Below are 25297 nucleotides of genomic sequence, written 5' to 3'. Positions count from 1 at the left end.
CTTTCAAAGTATTGCATGAGAAGCTAAGGAAAAACTGGGAGTGCCCTGCCAGACAGTTCATCATCATTCCAAACTCTTTGGAGCACTTCTTCCATAACTGAGTTGCATTATGTCAAAACTCTAAGATGGGCACTGTACCTTGGTCTCCCGAGGCGAAGCTAGGTCTTGGTGACAAGGAATAATTCCCTGGGCGGGCGGGCGTGGAGCTAGACGCACTGCTCTTCCCTCCATGGCTGCTGTTTCCATTAGCAGCATCTGTGGCACAAAAGAGGAGCCACTCAGAAGAGGGTCTGGGCAGGACACTGCTCTCTGTGACGCTGCAACCGTACAACAAGCCACCCAGCCTCGGACTCAAAGACTTCCCACTGACCGGACAGCTCAGCTGCGCAAAGCCAGCTACGACCATCAGAGTAGTTCCTTCCGTAACGTGAAATATCACCCCAAATAATTTTCCAGAACCCTAAACCATCTTATTTATTTATTTATTTTTTTGGCTGTGGGGCATGCAGGATCTTAGTTCCCCAACCAGGGATGGAACCCATGCCCCCTGCAGTAGAAGCACCGAGTCTTAACCACTGAACTGTCAGAGAAGTCCCCCCAAGAGATCTTTTAGAATCATTTTCAGTGACGTCTTTGGAGACGGTGGGTGGAAAGAAAACTTTTAAAAAGACTTTTATCATGGAAATTTTCAAACATATATAGAGAAAATAGTATATGAACTAGGTACCCACCACCCAGCTTCAACATTTATCAAGGTATGCCCAGGCCTGTTTTATTTATATTCCCTCTCTCTCTACCCCACACCACATATGTACATATGGGCTCTGGATTATTCTGAAGCAAACTCATTTATCATATCAGTTCATCTATAAATACTTATGTATGTATTTCTAAAAGGACTCTTAAAAAAACACAACTGTGATATTGCTTTATACTTAAAATTCACAATAATCAATAATTTCTTAATATAAAATATCCCATCAGTATTCAAATTTCCCCCAGTGATCTCAGAAATGACTTTTTACACTTCTTATTCAAACTGGGATTCTAAAAATATCCACACATTGAATTTAGTTGCTCTGTCCCTTAAACCTCTTTTAATCTATAAGAGTCTCCTTTTTCTTTTCTTTTTTTTGCTTTTCCTTCAAGACTTTTTTACATTAACTTTTATTAGAGTATAATTGCTCTACAATGTTATGCTAGTTTCTACTGTTCAGGCAATAAATATGTATACATATATCCTCTCTGTTTTGGATTGCCTTCCCATTTAGGTCTACACAGAGCCTTGAGAAGAGTCCCCTATATGGGTTTTCATTAGTCACCTATTTTGTACATAGTATCAATAGTGCATATATGTCAGTCCCAACCTTGCAATTCCACCCACTCCCTTCTTTTTCCTTTCTTGCAATTAGTTTGCTGAAAACATAGCAGAATTCCTCATTTTCTGTATTTTGCTGACTAGATATCCATGGTGTAATTTGATGTCTCCTCTAATTCCTGAACTAATCATCAGATATAGATGCTTGCTCAGATTTACTTGATTTTTCTTTTTTTTCTGCCAAGAATATCTCCTAAATCTTGTATACTTCGGTTAAGAGAGGCACATAATAGCTGGCTTGTTCACTTCTTGTGACACTAAGATTCATCAATGGGTTTAACAGTTGTTAGCCTAATCCTCAAGTTATAATTTGTATATCAGTCTTTCATGTGATAGTTTTAGCAACCATGATGATTACTGCCAAGATCCATAATTTCATTAATATTTCCTTTAGCTGTAAAAACTTGGATTCAATTTTGTTCCAGTCTATAATCTAACCAGAAGACAGATTCTGTAAGAATTGTTGGACCAAAGTAAGAACAAAAGTAGTCTGGATAAATTATGATGCCTTACTCTTGGAAAGTTGCCAACAATAATTGTTTCTCTTTCTCCTCATTTTTCTTCCACCTCTCTGACCATTTCTTTTGGTTAAACACTGCCATTTTCTAGGGTTCTACCTTTAGTTCACAGCTTGCCTTACTCTACATTTCTCCTTGATTGATGTCATTTACCGTGGCATGCTGGTGGGTCAGCTTTATACCATTAGTCCTGCTTTCTCTCTATGACAAATTAAATTACTGTTGAGTGGCTCCATTTGATGCCTCATCGTCATTCCAAACTCAATATGTCCTAAATTGAACTCGTCATCTCCTGGGGAGACTGCTACCCCTCCTGTATTCCCAATGTCAAGTAATATAACCAACCATTAGCCAAGAAAGATGGACGTCAACCGAGACCCCTTCTTCCACTTCACGCTCCCATTAATCAGTTGAGTCTGCTCATTTCACATCCTCAGTAGTTCTCCAATCTATCTCCTCCTCCCCTACCTATTTTCACCCTGGTCAAAGACCTCATTATTTCTCACCCAGACTACTGAAAGACCTGCAACTTGTATTTTCATCTCTTTTTGCGGCCCAAATGATCTAGCTAAGTTAAAAGAAGACTATGTCACTCCGCTGTGCCATAAGTTACAGAGCAAAATCCATGCTTCTGAGCCTGAGCTCCTATGACCTTTCCCTTGTCTGAAAGTGAAGTTGCTCAGACACGTCCAACTCTTTGTGACCCCGTGGACTGTAGCCTGCCAGGCTCCTCCATCCATGGGATTTTCCAGGCAAGAATACTGGAGTGAGTTGCCATTTCCTTCTCCAGGGGATCTTCCCAACCCAGGTATTGAACCTGGGTCTCCCACATTGCAGGCAGACTCTACCGTCTGAGCCACAAGGGAAACATCCCTTGTCTGCATCGTGCTTACTTCCTGCTACTCCCTGAGTTTTATATTGTATGTTTTTAACAAGTCCCGCCTGCCAGAAGTTCCTGCACGTGTCATGTCATACTGCTTCTCTCCTTTTCCTTTCAAGCTTTGCTCCTGCTTTCCCCTGAATATGAAATGTCTTTCCCCTACTCCTCTATGCAGTGAACATCTCCTCATAGCTCAAGACTGCACTCCTCTAAGAACTCATTCTTAATTTCTCCCTAAAAGGCTGGGCTAAACACCCCTCCTCTAGGAGGTCCTCCCTTAGAATATTATGTATTTACTGTGACCCTATGGACTCTAGCCCGCCAGGCTCCTCTGGCCATGGGATTCTCCAAGCAAGAATACTGGAGTAGGTTGCCAGGCTTTTCTTCAGGAGATCTTCCCAACCAGGGATCAAATCCATGTCTCATTATGTCTCCTGCATTACAGGTGGGTTCTTTACCACAAGCACCACCCGGGAAGCCCTGTATTTACTGCAGTATACTGAAAACATCTCACAGGTCAATCTCCTCTGCAAGGTTACAAGCATATTAGAGGTCAGGGACTGAGCATTATTTATCTTAGTATTCCCAGTTCCTCATCATAGCAGGTACCCAAGAAATGTATATTGGACGGAATCAATCTGTTTTGTCTCTCCTGTGTGCCAAATGTTCACTGACTCTTTCGGATCTAACAGAGAAAATGCAAAGCTTTGCATAATAATGCGTTATTGTAGATAGCCCCATTTTTGCCTGTAGCTGGCAAAGAAGGAGCTTCTGTTTTCTTCTACCAAACTGCTAATTAAACTTCTCACAAGTCTTTTGTAGACTATGTATTCACCAAAGAAATATAAGTGAGGAAAACATCACCTGCAGCAAAAGTCTTCCCTACAACCTGCAAAGACAAAGCCAGTGGCTTCACAACATTCCGGGTCAGGTCCTGAGCTCCACTTAAATTGATTGCAGAATTAGCTGGACTGAGAACCGGTGAATCTTTAAAATGAAAGAGGTTGTTTAAATTAGAAACTAGTAATATACACAGGAAGGAAGTTAATTCAACACGAGTGAGTTGAGAGAGTAGACTAGAATTACAGTTTCCCCCTTGATCTATTTTAAAAAAGCCCATTTCACTGTACATTAGTTTTATTTTCTTTTTATGTATTTAACAAATAGTCACTAATAGGTACAGTGTGCTGGGTGATAGCCTAAGCACTTTAAATATATCAATTCACCTAATTCCTATATGAACTCAATGAGGCTGTTACTATTACTTTAGATAGTGGTAGCCATTTAATTTGGCCAACATCACATGATGTGGCATTGAAGATATGATCACGTGCCATACTAAAACTGTCTCTACAGTTTTCCTCAAAGTCATATTTTTATGAGATATATTTATCTCTATCCAGATAAGTTTTTCATTTAAAAAGTATTATGCAAGCGAAATCATTGTAATGTTGGAAAAACAACTTGCCTTTGAAGAAAAGTTGTGTTAATATTTGGAAATAAACTAGAATTTCTATCTATGTAATATCAGGGACATCCAAAAAAAAAATCCCTATTTGGATTCACAAAATAATTCAGCACAGAAAAATCAAATGCCATTTCAGAGGCAGGCTATGTGAGAGATAAAGACTCCAGACAACTGGAGTTTTCTGAAATGAATATAACAGACCCCAAGTCCCTGACTCTATGGGCCTCCCCAGTAGCTCAACGTGTAAGGAAAAAAAAGTGAAAGTGTTATTCGCTCAGTCATGTATTCGCTCAGTCATGTATTCGCTCAATCATGTCCGACTCTTTGTGACCCCATGCACTAAAGCCTTTCCAGGCTCCTCTGTCCATGGAATTCTCCAAGAAAGAATACTGGAGTGGGTTGCCATTCCCTTCTCCAAGAGATCTTCCTGACCCAGAGATCAAACCCAAGTCTTTTGCTTGGCAGGCAGACTCTTCACCATCTGAGCCATGAGGGACCTGCAGTGCAGTAGACATAAGAGACACGGGTTCGATCCCTGGGTGGGGAAGATCTCCTGAAGGAGGAAATGTCAACTCACTCTGGTATTCTTGCCTGTAAAATCCCATGGACAGAGGAGCGTGGTGGACTATAGCCTATAGGGTTGCAAAGAACTAGACACAATTGAGCAACTAAGTGGGAGTGTGAAGTCCCTGACTACACCAACAGAACAGGGTAATCAGGTAACACAGGAATGTGTCAAAGGAACTACTAAAACTCTGAGAGTTTAAAAAACAAAGTGTTCTGAAGAGCAGGATTCTGACGATGCCATCTTAGAAATTTTCTAAAAAATTAATGCTCATACCACAATGTGATTCCCGATACATCTAACCAGTGCTTCTCATAAGAACTCAAAAGACCAAAATGGTCCCCTACTGGTTCAGGAGAATTCATATTCCTCTCTGCAGGTCTAATTTACACCAGGGAGTGATTTTAATGTCTACAGGAAGAATAGAAGCCAGCAACTGCACACACAACATTATAAAGTCTCAGGAAACTGAAGACAGCCCAAGTTTTTCAGGTATTAACAGAGAACCATTCAGGACAGGATTCCCAGGTAACTATGCCATGTCACTACACAGGTTGGTCATTATGTTCTAGGCCACAGATATATTGTTTGGTGCAAGACGGGTTATTTACTATAGCAGTTTATACTTATTTCTGACAGTCCAGGTAAGCACACAGGTGAAATCTGGTTAATAAATTTTAAGTGGTGGTAATTTTTTCAAGTCAGTGAATTCAGATAAGCACAGACCAACAGGTACAAAATGAATGTACAGAAATATGCACAAAAATAAAGAAACTGACTAATAAAAGCTCTTCCTTACACCATATACAGAAATTAACCAGAAATGGATTATAGATCTAAATGTAAGATAAGAGCTAAAACTATAACACTCTTAGAAGAAAATACAGGAGTAAATATTCATGGTCTTGGCTTAGGCAGTCATTTTTAGATGTGACACCAAAAGTACAAGCAACAAAAGAAAAAATAGATGAATTGGACTTCATCAAGATACAGTAATGTCGCGCTTCAAGAGACACCATGGAGAGACCATTGAGAGACATCACCAAGAGAACGAAGAGACAACTCGGGAAATGTTTGCAACTCATATATATGGTAAAGGACTTGTATCTAGAATGTATAAAGAACTCTTAAAATTCAGTAATAGAGAGACAAATAACTAAAAACTGGGCAAGTTGTTTGGAATAGACATTTCTCCAAAAGAAGATACACAGGTAGCCAATTAGCACATGAAAACATACTCAATATGATTAGTCCTTGGAGAAACACAAGTCAAAACCATACTACAAACATACATTTGGATGGCTAAAACAAAGTAAAACACAACACAGCAAAACAGTATTAAGTATTGACAAGGATATGGAGAAACTGGAACCTTCACACATTGCTGGTAGGAATGTAATACGGTGCAGCCACTTTGGAAAACAGTTCCTCAGGAACTTCCCTGGTGGTCCAGTGGCTAAGCCTCCATGCTCCCAAGGGCAGGGGACCTGTGTTCGATCCGTGGTCAGGGAGTTAGATCCCACGTGCTGCAACTAAGAATTCACACACTGCAACTAAAGATCCTGTATGCCACAACTAAGGCCCGATGCAGACAAATAAATAAAAATACATACACTAAAAAAAAGAAAATAGTTGCTCAAATGGGTATACACAGAGCTATGACCCAGCAATTCCACTCCTAGGTATAAAATGAGAGCGAAGTAAAAACATATGCCCATGCAAAAATCTGTACACAAATGTTCATAGTAGCATTATTTACAACAACCCCAAAGTAGAAACAACCTAAACATCCATCAACTCATAAGTGGATAAATAAAATGTGGTATATCCAAAAAATGGGATGTTATTCAGCAGCAAAAAGGAATGAAATACTGATATACGCTACAATGGGGATGCATCTTGAAAACATGATGTCAAGTGAAAGAGGCCAGTCACAAAAGGTCACATGTTGTAGGCACAGAGTCAGAAAGCACAGCTAGGCATTAGACAAGGTCAGAGTGAACATGAATCCTTTTACGTTATTCCCTACTCTCTAACATTTTGCCCATGTATTCTCTACCATTTTGCTTGTATTCTTGAACTTATCAGGTATTGGCATATTCAGTGTTTAACAGTGGTTTTGATCAACTGGGAGCAGCCCCAATGTCCAAAATGCAACAGCCTTTGTGATCTTGCTCAGAGGTGAAGCTGAACTGTAGGCTGCCGTGCAGAAACTGGTGCTTAGACATTGAGTAAACAGCTGATCACCTGGCCCGATTGTCACCAAGACCGATTATCTTTACCAGTGAACTTGTAAACATGGGAGCATTTGAAAACTTGGAAAATTCCTTGAACAAGTCACAGCTCTGCTTTCTATGTTGTAGGATTTTATAATTTCCTGCTTCTCCCTTCAGGTCATGAGCTCCTTGACGACATTCCCAGCTTCTGGCACAAGGTCTGCCACATCATGGCTAAAGAAATAGAGTGGAAAAAAAAGCCACAACAACTTCCTTATCTTCTTTATGCAATAGTTCAATCTGTTAGCCCAAGATCACTGGGGGGAAAAATTTTTTTTAAAGGGAGTCATTTAAGTAGCAAGTAGAAAGACTGGATTCTGATTTTGTCAACTACTCTTTTTTTTGCCAAATATTAACCTTTTCTGAGATTCCGTTTTGTGATTGGCAAAATGATCCTAAAACCTGCCTAACTATAGCAATTAACATGTTTAGCAAGTGCCTAGAACACAGCAGACATTCAACAAATACTTGTCTTGCTCAATCTTATTAAGGGGCTTCCAGATGCTTGAGACTTTAAATCTTTACAAGCCCTCTTTTTGCCCTTGGTACCTGTATTAAACAGACTGTACAGACTTCCCTGGTGGTCCAGTGGTTAACTCTCAGAGATCCCAATGCAGGGGGCCCAGGTTTGATCCTTGATCAGAGAACTAGATCCCAAATGTCACTGCAACTAAGACTTGGTGCAGCCAAGTTTAAATAATGTTTAAATACATATTTTAACATAGACTACATAATATGCTTCTTTCCTGAGTATAGTACTCTGAACCTATTTTCACATTCACACTAGCAATTAGAGTAATATTCTTCTAATAACACACAATATTTCCATTAATGCACGCTGAGGCTGCATCATTTATTTATGTCAGTCATATTTTACTTCTGACTTAACGGGACTAGCATTTAATTAAAACACAATCCTTTGCTCATGTCAGCAGCACATATACTAAAGCTGGAACGATACAGAGGACATTAGAATGGCCCCTCTCAAGGATGACACACACATTTGCAAACCATTCCATTTTGGGGCTTTTTAATATCTTCAGTGTCTACTTAGCTTCTTGAATATATGAGATATGTTTAATAACTGTTTTGATGTCCTTTTCTGCTAATTCTGACACCTCTGTCAGTTCCGGGTTGGTTTTGATTGATTAATGAATCTCCTTAATATTAATCATGTTTCTCTGCCTCTTTCAATGGGCTTCCCAGGCAGCTCAGAGGTAAAAAATTTCACCTGCCAGTGCAGGAGGTTCTGGTTCCATCCCTAGGTTGGGAAGATCCTCTGGAGGAGAAAATGGCAGCCCACTGCAGTATTCTTGCCTGAAGAATCCCATGGACAGAGGAGCCTGGCAGGTTACAGTCCATAGGGTCACAAAGGGTTGGACACGTCTGAGTCTGCACACACTCATGGGGATTGTATAAGTTCAACGTGTACAGCAAATATTTGACTCACATACATCATGAAATGATTATCACAAGAAGTTTAATGAACAGTCATCATCTCATATAGATACAAAACAAAAGAAAAAGAAAAAATTTTTCCTTGTGATGAGAACTCTTAGGATTTACTGTCTTGACAACTTTCATATACATTATACAGCACTGTTAATTATGTTTATCATATTGTACGTTATATCCCTAGTACTTACTTATCTTATAATTGGAAGTTTGTCTATAAATATTCTTGAGCTTTATTCTTAAACACAGTTAAATTGCATGTGTGCATGCTAAATCACTTCAGTCATGTCCAACTCTGCAACACTATGGACCGTAGCCCACCCCTTTTGTCCACGGGATTCTCCAGGCAAGAATACTAGAGTGATTGGGTAAGATACATATTCCTACTTTGTTCCTTTGCTCCCCATCTATAAAAACAGGCAAATGACCTACGCTTGTCATCGGTTCTCCATGACTATCAGGAAGGCAGCCCACTGTTCTTGGCATAACCCCCACTCTAATAAATTCTACTTATTTTTTTTAATCAAAAAAAACTAAAGAATACTGGAGTGGGTTGCCATGCCCTCCTCCAGACAGTTAAATTGCTTGGAAACAATTTGATCCTTTTGGATTTTGTTTTTCGATATTTTCAGGCTGTTTGGAAGTAGTGCTCAGTCTAGGGTTAAGTATTCTTCATGACTGAGACAAGACTTTCCCAAGTACTCCATCCAATGCCTGATAAATTGTGAGGTTTTCCCACCTAGCTGGTGGGAACAGCCCTTGTTCCTGGCCCTGTGTGAATGTTCCCTCCCACTCCTCTTCTGGATGGAACTTTTTACCAGCCTTGGTGGTGTTGTTCAGTCACGTCTGAACTTACACAATGTCCATGAGTATGTGCAGTCATGTACACTCACTACATGCTAACCACTCAACTGAGGATTTTCTAAAGTAATCCTAACAACACTGTGGAGTGGCTGTAGTTCACACTTCTGTTCTACAGATGAGGAACTAGACTTGGAAAGATTAAATGTTCTCAGTGCCTGCCACGCAGCAATAGATACACATGGAACTTAAACCCTAATGGGCAAATTCCAAAGGGTACATTTGTAGCACCAAAATATTTAAATAAATAATGAGTGGGGATAAAAGAAGAATTTGCTTTAAAATTTTTAACCCACTTCTCAAAGAACTGGATAGATCTCCTGTTGTTGTCGTTCAGTCACCCAGTCATGTCCGACTCTTAGCAACCTCACGGATTGCAGCACACCAGGCTTCCCTGTTCTTCACCATCTCCCATAGTTTGTTCAAACTCATGTCCATTGAGTCAGTGATGCTATGTAACCATCTCATCCTCTGTCATCCCCTTCTCCTCCTGCCTTCAATCTTTCCAAGCATCAGGGTCTTTTCCAATGAGTCGGCTCTTTGCATCAGGTAGCCAAAGTATTGGAGCTTCAGCTTGAGCATCAGTCTGTCCAATGAATATTCAGGACTGATTTCCTTTAGGAATGACTGGTTGGATCTCCTTGCAGTCCAAGGGACTCTCAAGAGTCTTCTCCAGCGCCACAGTTCAAAAGCATCAATTCTTTGCTTTATGGTCCAACTCTTACATTCATACATGACTACTGGAGAAACCATAGCTTTGACTATACAGCGTGTAGTAGTTTCCAAATATCCATGCATCAACTGACCCTGCACTGACCATTTCAGGGAAGTTTTTGCACAATGCTGGGGATCTCTCTGTGCGGCTCTCTATCTTCTGGTACTTGGTCCAATGAACTTTACCTGCTTTGGTCTTCTTTTGCTCTCAGATCCTTCCACTCAATTTAGGGGACCTATTGGGTTCCACCACAGTTCCCTCTCTCTGGATCATGGACTGGAAACTGGCAGGTAAGCTGGGGCAATGCTAAGACTCACATTATTTGCTTCCTATTGCTCAGGAATCAATGTCATTTGTTGCCTGAAGGAGAGTGTCCTAACAACTATTTTTCATGTAGTTTTGTCTCTTTTTTCCTGGTTGTTTCAGGTGGTATGATAAACTTAGTCCCTTTTTATGCATTTTGGCCAGAAATGGATATAGAATTGATCTTTACGGATTTTTTTTGGGGGGGGGTGGATGCTTTTTTAAATTGGAGTATAATCGCTTTACAATGTGTAGATTCTGCAGTATGACAAAGTGAATTAGCTATAATATACACATATCCGCTCCTTCTTGAGCCTCCCTCCCTCCTCCCCACCCCACCCCCCTAGGTCATCACAGAGCACCGAGCTGTGGCCCTGTGCTATATGGCAGGTTTCCTCTAGCTATCTATTTGACACGTGGTAGAGTTATATATGTCAATGCTACTCTCTCAGTTCATCCCAGCCTCTCCTTCCCTGTCTGTGTCCACAAGTCTGTTCTCTACATCTGCATCTCTATTCCTGTCCTGCAAATAGGTTCATTAGTACCATTTTCCTAGATACCATATATATGCATCAGTATATGATATTTGTTTTTCTCTTTCTGACTTACTTCACTGTGCATGGTAGACCCTAGGTTCATCCACATCACTACAGATTACCCAATTTTGTTTCTTTTCTTCATGGATTTTTCAACCTTAGTCCTCCCCTCTTATCTTCCCATTCCTCTTGCCTTTTACTCTGTTCTTAAAATTTGAGGTAATTTATGAACATTATACAGAATTCGAGGTAATATCATCTTTGTATAACTCAGCAATTGCCTAATAAAATTGTCAATAGTGAGCAAAGAAAGTTCAAATTTTGGTTTTGTTACTGTCTACCTAACTGTAACTTAGATGCCTCTGTGTTAGGTACTGGTCCTTATTCCTACACAGAATGCTGAAGAAAGATCAGTGAAAACCAGATCTTTCTACTGACCTGTACATTCGACTTCATCCTGAGAATTTTTAGTGCTTAATTATGAAAAATATAACATAAAGGAAAACTCAGAAATAGAGACAAGCATGTTAAAATACCACTTCTTGAAATACCGTACGACATCCCTTATATGTGGAATCTAAAAGGAAACGATACAAACGAACTTACAAAACAGAAAGAGACTCACAAACTTAAAAAATGAACTTATGGTTACCAGCGAGAAGGGACAGTTAGGGACTTTGGGAAGGTCATATACACACTGCTATATTTAAAATGGATAACCAACAAGGACCTATTGTATAGCACATGGAACTCTATTCAATGTTATGTGCCAGCCTGGAGGGGAGCAGGGTTTGGGGGAGAATGGATACATGTATATGTGTGGCTGAGTCCTTTCACTGTGCATCTGAAACTATCATAACATTGTTTGTCAATTAATTGGCTATACCCCAGTATTTTTTCCATGATACAACAAAAACACCTACAGAGTTTAATACTATTTTTAATAATTTTACTTATTTATTTATTTTTGGCTGTGCTGGGTCTTCGTTCCTGCAGGGGCTACTCTCTAGTTGTGAGCGGGCTTCTCATTGCAGTGGCTTCTCTTGTTGCAGAGCGTGGGCTCTAGGGCACACGGGCTTCAGTAGTTGTGGCTCCAGGCTCCAGAGCACAGTCTCAACAGTTGTAGTGCCTGGGATTAGTTGCTCCGTGGCATGTGGGATCTTCCTGGACCAGAGATCAAAACCTTGTCTCCTACATTGGCAGGCGGATTTTTTAACACAGCCACCATGGAAGCCCTATTATTATTATTTTTTAACTTAATAGGATTATTTCCTATGTGGTTGGACAGTGTCCTAATTTTTTTTTTTTTTTTGACATCTTTGTCCTGTGAATATGCTACAATTTCTTTGTTTCTATATTAAAAGGGTGCTTCTTTTCTGTTCATCTAGAGAATAACTACAGTGAATATCTTGAGTGTCCTTTTAGGTTATTTTCTTGGCTAAGGCCTCTGCAGTGAGATTACTAAAGTAGAAGATATAAATATTTTTAATGGTCTTGTTATATTTGCCAAACTGCTTTCTTAAAAGGTCACATTGAGGCTTCCCTGGTGGCTCAGTAGTAAAGAATCCGCCCGCCAATGGAGGAGACACGGGTTTGATCCCTGGGTCGGGAAGACCCCATTTGCCTCAGAGCTAAGCCCATGCGACACAACTATTGAGCCTGTGCTCTAGAGCCTGGGAGCTGCAACTGCTGAAAGCCGGTGAGCCCCAGAGCCCGTGCCATGAAACAAGAGAAGCGCGACAGTCATCCCCACTCTCCGAAACCAGAGAAAAGCCCTCTCAGCAACGAAGATGGAGCACAGCCCCCAAAAAAATCATGCATGAAAAAAGAAGTCATATCTCTGTGTACCTCCATCAGCCTGCCGGAGACTGTCAGTCTTATTATATGCTTGCCAGCGCTGTACATTATCACTTAAGATGGGATCCTGTGGCTGATATAACTGATGAATGACTTTTCATTGTCATGACTCGCAGTTTCTTTATTTCTACAGACTGCACCGCTCCTCCTTATACTTGCTAAAGAGTTGCCTTTTCTCTTTTGTGAGCAGGAGTCTCAAAAGCACTATGGCCCTGTCTCAGAGGAGTTTGATTGTTGAGTTTCTTCCCTCTCCCTCCCATTCACTCTTTGGATGTTTATTGAGAAGCATTCCCTCTTTGGATATTTAGTGAGCCACTTCAGCAGGCCAGACATGATGCCAGGCTCTGGGGATAGACTAGGGGAAGAAGGCAAAGATACTGTCCCTGCCCAAGGAATCTAGAGTGTAAAAGAAACGCCTACGTGTTCCTGGGATCTCGTTGGGAGTGGGCAGATCCGCCAGCCCAAGGGTGCCACCACAGGTGGAAAAAGGACACTGTGTTTTGGTAAAGGGATAGTTTGAATATTCATGAGGAACCAAGCTTAGAAAAACCTGCTAGAGGAACTTTGCTTAGTCTGATCTTAAGGAAGTTTAGTGGCTAATGCACAAATCGGAAGAGGAAAGGTACACTTAAATGATAGAGCACTTTTGGTCTCTACATTTAAGATACCTACAATATCTCCTTAAAGCTTGACGGTTCTGCCTGTTGCATTTAGATTCTTCAGTGACCCGGAACTGATTTTTGTGGATAGAGGACAATAGGGGTCCAGTTTCATTTTTTTTTCCACATGGGATATCCAACTTCTGAGCATCATTTGTTGAAGGGAAAGGTTCTGCTGATCTGCAAGTCACTCTGTTAAGTAGGAAACACTCACACGTCCTAGGAATCTGTTTGGAGGCTTTTCTGTTTGTTTGTTTGGGGACTTTCTAATTTGTTTGCTGCTCTCTGTCTATCCCTGCACCAACTCCATGCTGTCTTTATTAGGAAAGCTTCATGAGGCTGATATGTGATAGGGCCAGTCCTTGCATTTGTTATTGTTCTGCCTTCTTTAATACAGAAACATAATCACTTTTCAGTTTTTTGGCTAAAATTAAGTGTAGTATCTGTCCTTATCAGTTTAATACACAAACATAAGACAGTAAGGGGTTTACATTATGTTGAGCCATCAGTTGCTCATCTAGAGGAAAACTCCATTTCATGGACTGTACATCCATCTCCAATAACAGGGCTAACTTCTCCACTAGGCAGAGAAGGCACAGTGCCTCAGGTACATTAACACTTTCAGGCGTTCATGAAAATGTTTTAATTTCTTTTAAAATTAGAAGAAAAAGATGAACTTTTGGTCAAAGAAAGTGTCTTAACATTTAATGTTAATATATTCATCTTTGGGGCTTCCCAGGTGGCGCTAGTGGTAAAGAACCCACCTGCCAATGCAGTAGACATAAGAGATGCAATTCAATCCCTCGCTCGGGAAGATTCCCTTGGAGGACAACATGGCAACCCACTCCAGAATTCCTGCCTGAAGAATTCCATGGACAGAGGAGCCTGGCAGGCTAGAGTCCACAGGGTCGCAAAGAGTCGGATATAACCGAAGTGACTTGACACACACATGGAAGGCATGCATATTCATCTTTATGTTAATACCAACACAGCCATAAAACAGAACTTTAAATACTTTGGGCAAACGTATCCAGGGCCTAAGACAGTCACAGAGTCATATCAGGTCCTGCCTAATAGCATTTTCTTAAAAATGACACTATTAGTCCCAGCGGCAGAGCTTAGGTGGCCCATCTCTATCCCACCTTACAAGCTAATTTTTCCTTCTAATGGTAGATGAGCATACCATCTTCAGTTGGAAAAAGAGTAAACATGAGCAAATTAACAATCACACAAATGCTAATTTAAAATTTAAATAAAAATGGAATTAAAAAATATTTATTTCTAGGCATTTGCCAGGTACTAGGGTGTAGAGGGATAAATAAATGAGCCTACAGTTTCCAGCATATAAAAAAATATAGACAAGGACTTCTCTGGTGGTCCAGGGGTAAAGATCCACCTTCCAATGCAGAGGACATGGGTTCTATCTCTGGTCCAGGAAGACTCCACATGCCACAGAACGACTAAACCCACAGGCCTAGGGCCCGTGCTCCGCAACAAGAGAAGCCATCACAATGAGAAGCCCACGCACCACAACTAAAGAAAGCCCTCTTACAGTAATGAAGACTCAGCGTAAGCCAAAAATAAATAAATAAAAATCACTTTTAAAAGAATATAGATGGTTAATAAATCACAGTTGGGAGAATGGCACACAGTTCAGTTCAGTTCAGTTGCTCAGTAGTGTCCGACTCTGCGACCCCATGGACTGCAGCACACCAGGCTTCCCTGTCCATCACCAACTCCCAGAGCCTACTCAAACTCATGTCCATCACACCAGTGATGCCATCCAACCATCTCATCCTCTGTCATCCCCTTCTCCTCCCGCTTTCAGTCTTTCCCAGTATCAGGGTCTTTTCCAATGAATCGGTTCTTCGCAACAAGTGGCCAAAATATTGGAGTTTCAGCTTCAGCATCAGTTCTTCCAGTGAATATTCAGGACTGATTTCCTGTAGGATGGACTGGTTGGAACTCCTTGCAGTCCAAGGTACTCTTGAGAGTCTTCTCCAACATCACAGTTCAAAAGCATCAATTCTTTGGCACTCAGCTTTCTTTATAGTCCAACTCTCACATCCATACATGACTGCTAGAAAAACCATTGCTTTGACTAGACAGACCTTTGTTGGTAAAGTAATGTCTCTGCTTTTTAATATGCTGTCTAGGTTGCTCATAGCTTTTCTTTCAAGGAACAAGCGTCTTTTAACTTCATGGCTGCAGTCACCATCTACAGTGATTTGAGAGCCCCCCAAAATAAAGTCTCTCATTGTTTCCATTATTTCCCCATCTATTTGCCATGAAGTGATAGGACTGGATGCCATGATCTTAGTTTTCTGAATGTTGAGCTTTAAGCCAACTTTTTCACTCTCCTCTTTCACTTTCATCAAGAGGCTCTTCAGTTCTTCACTTTCTGCCACAAGGGTGGTGTCATCTGCCTATCTGAGGTTATTAATATTTCTCCCAGAAATCTTGATTCCAACTTGTGCTTCATCCAGCCCAGCATTTCATGTGATGTACTCTGCATATAAGTTAAATAAGCAGGGTGACAATATACAGCCTTGACATACTCCTTTCCTGATTTGGAACCAGTCTATAGTTTCATGTCCAGTTCTAACTGTTGCTTCTTCACCTGTATATAGATTTCTCAGGAGGCAGGTCAGATGGTTTGGTATTCCCATCTCTTGAAGAATTATCCACAGTTTGTTGTGATCCACACAAAGTCTTTGGCGTAGTCAATAAAGCAAAAGAAGATGTTTTTCTGGAATTCTCTTGCTTTTTCAAGGATCCAGCAGATGTTGGCAATTTGATCTCTGGTTCCTCTGCCTTTTCTAAATCCAGCTTGAACATCTGGAATTTCATGGTCCACGTACTGTGGAAGCCTGGCTTGGAGAATTTGGGCAATACTTTGCTAGCATGTGAGATGAGTGCAATTGTGCAGTAGTTTGAACATTCTTTGGCATTGCCTTTCTTTGGAATTGGAATGAAAACCGTCCTTTTCCAGTTCTGTGGCCACTGCTGAGTTTTCCAAATTTGCTGGCATATTGAGTACAGCACTGCCACAGGATCATCTTTTAGAATTTGAAATAGCTCAACTGCAATTCCATCACTTCCACTAGCTTTGTTCATAGTGATGCTTCCTAAGGCCCACTTGACTTCACATTCCAGGATGTCTGGCTCTAGGTGAGTGATCACACCATCGTGGTTATTGTGGTTTTGACATACAAGTAGAAGTATAATAGCAAGGCTGAGTTAATCCTCAGTTGCAAAATAGGTATTATTTTTAGTTTTACAAACGAGAAAATCCAGACACAACAACTGAGTGGCATCTCCCAACCCTCAGCCAATAAACATCAGGGACAGTATTTGAACACCAGGACTCGGACTCCAAGCCCTGTGCAGCTTACTGTTTGGTCAGAAACAGTGCTCATTCTGTATAAGACACTCAGTAAATTAGACTGGATTCAACCGAGGGAGAAATGTTGCCACTCCAAATGACTTTACCTTTGTCTTAGAGCAGTTTTTTAATCTCCCTTCCCCAGCTTTCTGAGGTATATTTTAACTATCATAAAGTTTACTCAATTCAAGTGGACAGTTCAGTGATTTCTAGTAACTTGACCAAGTGGTGCCACCATCAACATAAACCAGTTTTAGAACATTTCCATCCCCCACAGGAAACCTCATGCCCACTTTCAGTTAATTTTCATTCCCTTCTTGCCCCAGGCAACCACTAATTTATTTCCTATCTCCAGTAATTTGCCTCTTCTGAACATTTCATATAAATGAAACCATATAATAAATGGTCTCTTTTGACTAGTTCCTTTCACTTAGCACAGTGTTTTTGAAGTTCATTCATGATATATGATAGCAGGTATCAGTAGCTTGCTCTTTATTATTGCTGAATGATATTTTATTTTATGGATACACAATTTTGTCTACTCATTCATGAGCTGATTGACATTTAAGTTGTTTCCAGTTTTCGACTGGATGAATAACGTTGCTATATGAACATTTGTGTGCAAGTTTTTGCAAGAACACGTCTTTATTTCTCCTGGGTAGATGGGGGTAATATTAATATGAATATCTCATTACAGTTTTGATTTGTATTTCCCTAATGACTAATGATATTGAGCATCTTTTCATGTGATTATTAGCTATTTGCTTATGTTCTCTGAAGAAATGTCTGTTCTGAATCTTTTCCCCATGTTTTGACTGGATTGTCATGTTTATGTTCTCTGAAGAAATGTCTGTTCCAAATCTTTTCCCCATGTTTTGATTGGATTGTCATCTTGTTACTGAGTTGTAAGAGTTCTTCATAAATTCTGGATACAAATCCTTTATTAAATATGTGTTTTGCAAGTATCTTTTTCTAGTCTATCACTTGTCTTTTCATTTCCTTAATATTGTCTTTTGAAGTGTAAAGGCTTTGAATTTTGAGGAGGTCCATTTTATCAATTTGCCAAGAAATAAATCCTTTTATTTATAATCAACTGATTGTTGATAAGTGAAATTCACTGACAAAAAGACAATCTGTTTAACTGGTGATGCTGGAGCAATTGGATATCCACGTGTGAACAGGTGAACTTAGATGTTCAACTCACATGACACAGAAAAATTAACTCAAAATGACTAATGCAAGAGATAAAACAATAAAACTTTTAGGAAAAAAAAATATGGAAAATTTTGTGTTAGGCAAAGATTTTTTTTCATCTATTCTTTTCTCCCCCCTCTTTATTTCTGGCTGCACCACATAGCTTCCAGGATCTTATTCTTGAATTCCTGTCCTTATTAAACACAAAACACATATGTGTGTGTGTGTGTATGTGCAATAAGTGTGTACAATATAGGTAGTAATTCTGTAGCCACCTTCAGTCAAAACCATAAAATATTTTACCAGGATTGTTGGCTAAAATTTGAATTATCAATGACACAAATATGTTGAAAGAAAATACGCAAAAGATAAAGCAGCAAGTCAGCCAGAACAGAATGTCCAGGGCTTGGCAGCTGGAATGAAAGACAAAGCTGTGTAAATAGTAAATTAATCCCATCTTCAAATACTTTCCTTATTTGTGTGCTTTAGCAAATACTTTGCTAAACTGTGTGCTTACATTTCAGGCTAAGAAATGCTGATTACAGGCAGTCATTGATTGCAGATTAAGAAGGCAATCTCCTATAGGAAGGTAAATCTCTATCAGCTAAGGAGATGCTGCATACTCTTAATGTTTGAAATGATAATATAGTCTGGTATAAAATTCTTACAGTCTATTACTTTCAAAATACATCAAAAAAATTATTGTTGAAGATTCCATAAATATTATTTGTCAAGAAGAAAATTTTAGACACAAAGTTTTACTCTTAAAGGCACCATTTTCTATTAAATTCTCTGGATTGCACCTAAAATTAATAGCTAATTTCATGGTCAGATTACCATTCTCCCCTCAACAGGGATACACAAGAATACTGACAGAGCACTTGGTCACTTGTGTTCACTGTAAGTCAGCTGTGACAACGGAAGGAGACTTTGCTAAATAAAGCCTGAATCTTGAATTCCTCTATTTGGAGCAATTTTCATTTTCAAAATACATTTCTGCATAATTAAAATGCTAATTAACATTTCACTATTTATTATTAACATTTCAGTATCTTCATTATTTTCAGGTATGACTAGTTATTTATATATATTCACCTCTCCCTTATGAAAGGTAACATATTTTATTGCTTTTATCCCTTATTTGAGTGATTTTTTTTTTTTGAGTGATTTTTAAATCATTGGGAGTCAACAATCAAGTACTGGAACCCTGCCTTATAGCATCTGACAAGGGTCTGGGAATATAATAAACACACGGTAAGTTTCTGTTGGAATGAAGTAAGTATTCACCACTAATGCTGTAGTTTTAAAATTGCATTTCATTAGACCCAAGTTCTAATTGCAGAAAATATACTGCAGAATCAAATTACTAAAATTGTAGGAGGAGACATCATTGTAATGAAAGCTAATATTTTAGTGCCAAGAGCCAAATGCCAACTTTTTTCTTATTTGAATACCTAGTGACATGATGTTCTCTCATTTATTCTAAATGAGAATTTAAAATATTCTCTTCTCTCTTAAATGATAGCCTTTATACAAATCTCCTGGACAGTTTAAAGGCTAAACTTAAAATCCAGGATGAAATGATTTTTGCTGAGTCCAGACACATAGCAAGAAATGTCCCCAAATAAAGTCATCTTCATTTTCATTGCAGTTGTTACTAATATATCCTAATAATCACTTCCATCTTGAAAATAAGTGGAAACCGTTTACCAGCTCATCAAAATTTCACATACATTTGAAAAAGAAATGCCAAGTAGCGCAGTGAAGACACCCTTTTTTCCAAGTTATTGTGGTTGAGTGAACCCTGGCAGAACACATATGCTATGAGGTCTGTGGGTAAAATAACACTTTCCAAAATACAAGTGAACTGAAAAAAAAAATTCACTCATACTTTTGAAATACTTTTTTTCTTGCCTAAGATACAACCTAGGCTGGTTCTGAAAAATTTTCTCAAATACTATCTGCAGAGATCTCTTCAGTTACAGCCCTCCAGCCCTTCGGCCACCTAGAAACATTAAGTCCCCCTGGAGTTTTATCCTGACCTGAGTGCAGGCCTCCACACTAGAGGAATTCTCAGAAGTTTTAGACTAGTGGCTTATCTGATCAATTATCAGATCAGCCATTCTGTTGACCCTGCTCTGATAATGTAACATGGCTTCAGGTACTAAGATTTTATCTGGTTATTTGTAACCAAGTTGCAATCTTGCACTACCTGAAACTAGATCCTAGATTCTTCCATTGTGATCTTCAGTCCTGCTTTGGGATTTTAGTTTGTATCCAGGTTGGTTTGTAATACTCAATATAATGTTGAGCAAGCCTAGTTAGAACCCTACCCTAGCACCCCAGTCTTCATGAGAATGTCCTCAATAAATGCCACCTTATAGCTATGACGCAAACTTCTCTCGTGGCTGTATTTCTACTCACTGCCTCCTGTCAGACTCCCCTAGACACAGGTCCTAAGCTTGAGCTAAATTCTCTACCAACTGTCAGTTCCTGTCTCCATGCCTTGCCTGGCACTGGCAGTGCTGTTTGAGATGTGGGGTCCTGGTCACCCACAGACTGACCCATCTCAATGCTGAGTTCTAATAATAACTCAAGTAATACCTCTATTTAAAAAAAAAAATCTCTGTTCAAATCAGCCAAAAGTAAGTTTAAAATGCCTCAATAAATATACATCTGCTGCTTGAAATTGCAAAAGAAAATAACCTGTACCTGTCTGAATGAATCCTGATTTGTATCCATTTGTTGTGCCGTTTTCTGGGGTCACAGTTGATGACACTGAAGAGTTTGGTTTAATGGAGTGGCAAGTGGTAGAGGATTGTCGGCTTCTACATTCTAGAAAGGAGTAAGAATCATAGAGAACAATGTTCTGTTAAAACAAGTGATGGAGCCACAATCCACAAAATCTCTAAAATAAACTCCTACTCCTCAAGGGGAAGCCACTTTCTTTAAGAGACCCCTCTTCCCCAATCCTGACTCCAACAGAACGTCCAAGCTGGTGAACATAATTTGTCTTCCTAGGGCCACGTTTGGAAAACAAAAAGATGATTTTGTTCCTTAGAACAGTTTGACTTTTGTTATGCACAGACTAGTTCCCAGGAGAAAAATTACTCATAACCAATATAGTCGTGCTAGTTTTATGGGTAAGACTGAGGTTAAAATAGCAATAATTTATAAAAACTCAGTAAGCTTTCAAGCACCAGTTAATCTCCTGTCCAGGACTGATTTCAGTGCAGAATAGTAACCTAGATTTGGTAGGCTCCCTTCAACCTTAATTTATGTTCAGAAACAGAAGCAAAGAAAAATTTATAAGCAGAGGAGAAAAATCAGAAATTCTCAAATTCTTACTATTCTCAGTTCTTATTAAAAGAAATTGGCAGATATTAGTCAAAGTAATTACTGATCATGCAACTAAGCTTCATTTTAAATGAGCCAATATTAATTGGGCTTTGGTGTAGTATTTTAATAATACTTTGTAACTGATTCAGGTAGATAGCAAATATTGTGACAACCTGTGTGGCTGTAACTTCCAACCAATTTATACTATATGCTGTACCGTATTAGTATTTAAAGATAGCAGGTGAAAAAGAAATATAAATAGTTGTAAATGACAAAGTTAATTATAGTGAGTCCTTTAGAGAGCTTCCAAGTTTATTGGAGACATGCAAAAGGTAGATGCAGTTTTCTTCAATCTTCCACGCTATGACCTTCCTCCAAGAGCTACTATATTTTGGCCAAAAAGGATATCTCCATGTTAGGTATACTGTATGCAAATATGTATTTGACATTATATACATAAATACAATTCCAAAATAGCAATGGCTATAAATGTGAGATTCCAGAAGTCACCCAGGATCATTGTGTCACAAACTATTTCAAAAACGTTCCTTACTAGAAAGATGAATTGTCACTGAACACTAAATAAGAACTTAAAGATACTTTATGCAACCCTAAAACAGTCATCACTCGGTGTCAACACAAAGTGTCATCACTTTCCCAACAAAGGTCCGTATGGTCAAAGTTATGGTTTTTCCAGTAGTCATGTATGGATGCGAGAGTTGGACTATAAAGAAAGCTGAGCGCCAAAGAATTGATGCTGTTGAACTGTGGTGCTGGAGAAGACTCTTGAGAGTCCCTTGGACAGTAAGGAGATCAAGCTCATCAATTCTAAAAGAAATCAGCTCTGAATATTCATTGCAAGGACTGATGCTGAAGCTGAAGCTCCAATACTTTGGCCACCTGATGCAAAGAGTTGACTCACTGGAAAAAACCCCGATGCTGGGAAAGATCGAAGGCAAAAGGAAAAGGGGGTGCCAGAAGATGAGATGGTTATATAGCATCACCGACTCAATAGACATGAATTTGAGCAAACTCTGGGAGATAGTGGAGGACAGGAAAGTCTGCCGTGCTGCAAAGAGTCGGGTTGCAAACATCTTAGGGAACTAAGATCTCACAGGCTACGTGAAGCGGGCAAAAAAAAAAAAAAAAAAAACCAAAAATGAAGCAAGTCAAACAACCTGCCAGGGGCTTTATATTTTGGCATAGTCTTCTGAACTTGGGGTATTTATCTTCCACACCTGGATTCTGAACCCTATATGGGTCACAGGTCACTTGTCAATGTCCTAACACTCACATCCCATTCCCACCCCCAGAAACGGATGCTACCTTTCCAGCAGATAAGAGGCCCCTTCGACAGTACACCCTGGGAGCTTCTGACTAGGTAGTATTTTAAGTGCTTCTGCTTCTTTGGCTGGGTGGTGAGCTTCAAGTTTATGTGGTTGGAAAATTCCGTGAAATACCGAAATCCTCTTTCTCCACAGCCGATACAGTTTCCAGAAAACCCTGAAATGAAGAAAAACAGTCACTGGTGGCTTTGCATGTGGTTATAATATTTAAATTTTATATACCAAAAGGACAGAAATACTCTTTGGCCTGTTAACATCCTAATTTCAAGGAAATAATTCAAAGGAAAAAAAATAGGTGCAAAAAATTTAGCAATTATAACAGTGAAAGACTCCTGAGGAGTTGGAGAAGACTCTTGAGAGTCCCTTGGACTGCAAGATCCAACCAGTCCATCCTAAAGAAGATCAGTCCTGAATGTTCATTGGTAGGACTGATGTTGAAGCTGAAACTCCAATACTTTGGCCACCTGATGTGAAAAGCTGACTCACTGGAAAAGACCCTGATGCTGGGAAAGATTGAGGGCAGGAGGGAAAGGGGATGACAGAGGATGAGATGGTTGGGTGGCATCACCAACTCAATGGACGTGGGTCTGGGTGGACTCCGGGAGTTGGTGATGGACAGGGAGGCATGGTGTGCTGCGGTTCATGGGGTCGCAAAGAGTCAGACACGACTAAGTGACTGAACTGACTGAACAGTGAAAGATGAAATAATTTTAAAATGCTCTAAAGGGATAATGATTAAGGGAATAAAACGGATAATATCATATGATAGAATTTATTTAGCTGACACAAAAATATGAAGAATATTGGACCTAGAAATACCTATTATTTCCTCCTTACAAATTCCCTTCTTTTTTAAAAATTTTATTTGTTTTTGGCTGCGCTGGGTCTTTGCTGGGTCAGTTGTGGCGAGCAGGGGGCTACTCTCTAGTTGTGATGTGCACGCTCCTCATTGCAGTGGTCTCTCTTGTTGTGGAGCACGGGCTCTGGGCGCACAGGCTTCAGGAGTCGCGGGTCCTGGGCTCTAGAGCACAGGCTTAGTCGCTCCCCAGCATGTGGGATCTTCCAGCTCAGGGATGGAAGCCATGTCTTCTGCATTAGCAGGTGGATTCTTTACCACTGAGCCACCAGGGAAGCCCCATATTTCCTTCTTAACCTACTGGCCCTGGCTCTCCATCCTACCCACCATGTGGACTTGACTCCACGGCCACAGCCGATTAGACTGTGGACCATTATCTGACTACATCTTGGCCAGTCAGTCTCTCTCCTAGAGCTTTGAAATAAATACAAAAAGAATTAGTCAGATGATACCGGACCCTGGATATATAAAGTTTTGTAAAATCTGAACCCAAGTCAGGGCTATGCCAGCTAGGGTGTGGGAGAGAGCAAACTGGAATCGTGAAGAGGAAGCTGATCTCCAAATAGGAGAGCATGAACAGAGATGTATAAACTCAGGGCATCGTTTATGTCCTAGTTTCTATGAGATCCAGTTGTACTTTTTGGCACAAGGTTTCGGAGATTCACATTTCCTCTCTATTCAACCTTTCTTTATTCAAACTAGCTCATTATCCCTTTAGACTTAACATCCAAACAATTCTCACTCAGGTTAATCAAACAGAATAAGACTTTCAGTGTTATTCCTGGAACAGAGGACATGGAAAGAAGAAATGGAGAAGGCTGGGAGGATGAGAAACCATGCTTTGCTTGATTGGAAATCAATGTTTCAACCTCCCTCACTACACAGAAGAAAAGTGGACAGTTACAGAGTGAATTCTTCTGCTTGTGAGTTGTGAGCACATCACATAGGTTTGGTCATATTGTCAAACAAGGGCTTTCCAAACTGGGTAAACAAAATGTTTCTCTATATAAATAAATAACTGAAAATAAATTAACTGATGGAATAATACACTCTTTAAATCCCCAAATGAACCTGTTTTATAATTAACAAAGGTATATAAGAAGAGAAGAGAAGGACCACAGAATTCAAGACAGACTATTTTATTATGTCCCAATCTCAGAATGCTGACAATCAATTCAGAACATTTAGAAATGGGCAGTCCAACTTATTATTATTTATTCAACAATTATTTGAGCACCTACCTATATGCCAGGCATTGTGCTAAACACTGGAAAACCAGTGGTGAATAAAAGACAATCACAACTTCTGATCAGTTACATGAAATTAGTAATTCTATATAATTAATTATCACCACTTATAGAAATAAAAATATTAATACAATTTCACAAATTATTTAAAACATATTCAGAGATGGATTGCATTAGAGATCACTTAGCTATTTGTCTAATACCTTGGAGCTGTTGACCAAAAAAATAAAGATGTCAATGATTGCCGCATTCACCAAATTCCTAAAGTCAACCATCCATCTAACCATTCATTCATCCACGTATCCATGCATCCATCCACTAATCCATGCATCTATCTACCTGGCCATCCATCCTTCCAACAAATATCTGTACTCTACTGTGTGCTGGCACTATTTTGGGTACAGGTTTTCAGCACTGAACAAGGAAGACCAAACCACGGCCTCCATGGACCTTACTTTC

At 39.7% G+C, this 25297-nt stretch overlaps 1 protein-coding gene and 1 non-coding gene across 7 annotated transcripts in view; one reads left to right on the top strand and one right to left on the bottom strand.

The window, feature by feature from the left end:
- The window catches only part of GREB1L (GREB1 like retinoic acid receptor coactivator), a 246567-nt gene that overhangs the window by 67467 nt on the left and 153803 nt on the right, over positions 1-25297 (bottom strand). For 4 of the 6 annotated variants that reach the window (XM_070452719.1, XM_070452722.1, XM_070452720.1 and 1 more), the window contains 4 exons: positions 22716-22892; positions 20763-20885; positions 3641-3763; positions 139-255 (listed from right to left, as the gene is read on the bottom strand). In XM_070452719.1, the coding sequence (XP_070308820.1) occupies positions 139-255; positions 3641-3763; positions 20763-20885; positions 22716-22892 (540 nt within the window). The remainder of the gene's footprint in view (positions 1-138; positions 256-3640; positions 3764-20762; positions 20886-22715; positions 22893-25297) is intronic. The other 2 variants (XM_070452723.1, XM_070452724.1) reach the window with 1 other exon arrangement.
- LOC139030496 (U6 spliceosomal RNA) lies at positions 8005-8107 on the top strand. Its single transcript, XR_011482860.1, has one exon. It is a non-coding gene; the product is annotated as a U6 spliceosomal RNA (small nuclear RNA).

This window comes from Odocoileus virginianus, chromosome 22 (genome assembly GCF_023699985.2).
Source record: "Odocoileus virginianus isolate 20LAN1187 ecotype Illinois chromosome 22, Ovbor_1.2, whole genome shotgun sequence".
Taxonomy (NCBI): Eukaryota; Metazoa; Chordata; class Mammalia; order Artiodactyla; family Cervidae; genus Odocoileus; species Odocoileus virginianus.
The sequence above is the reverse complement of the archived record's forward strand: the minus strand, read 5'-3'. Positions and strand labels throughout refer to the sequence as shown.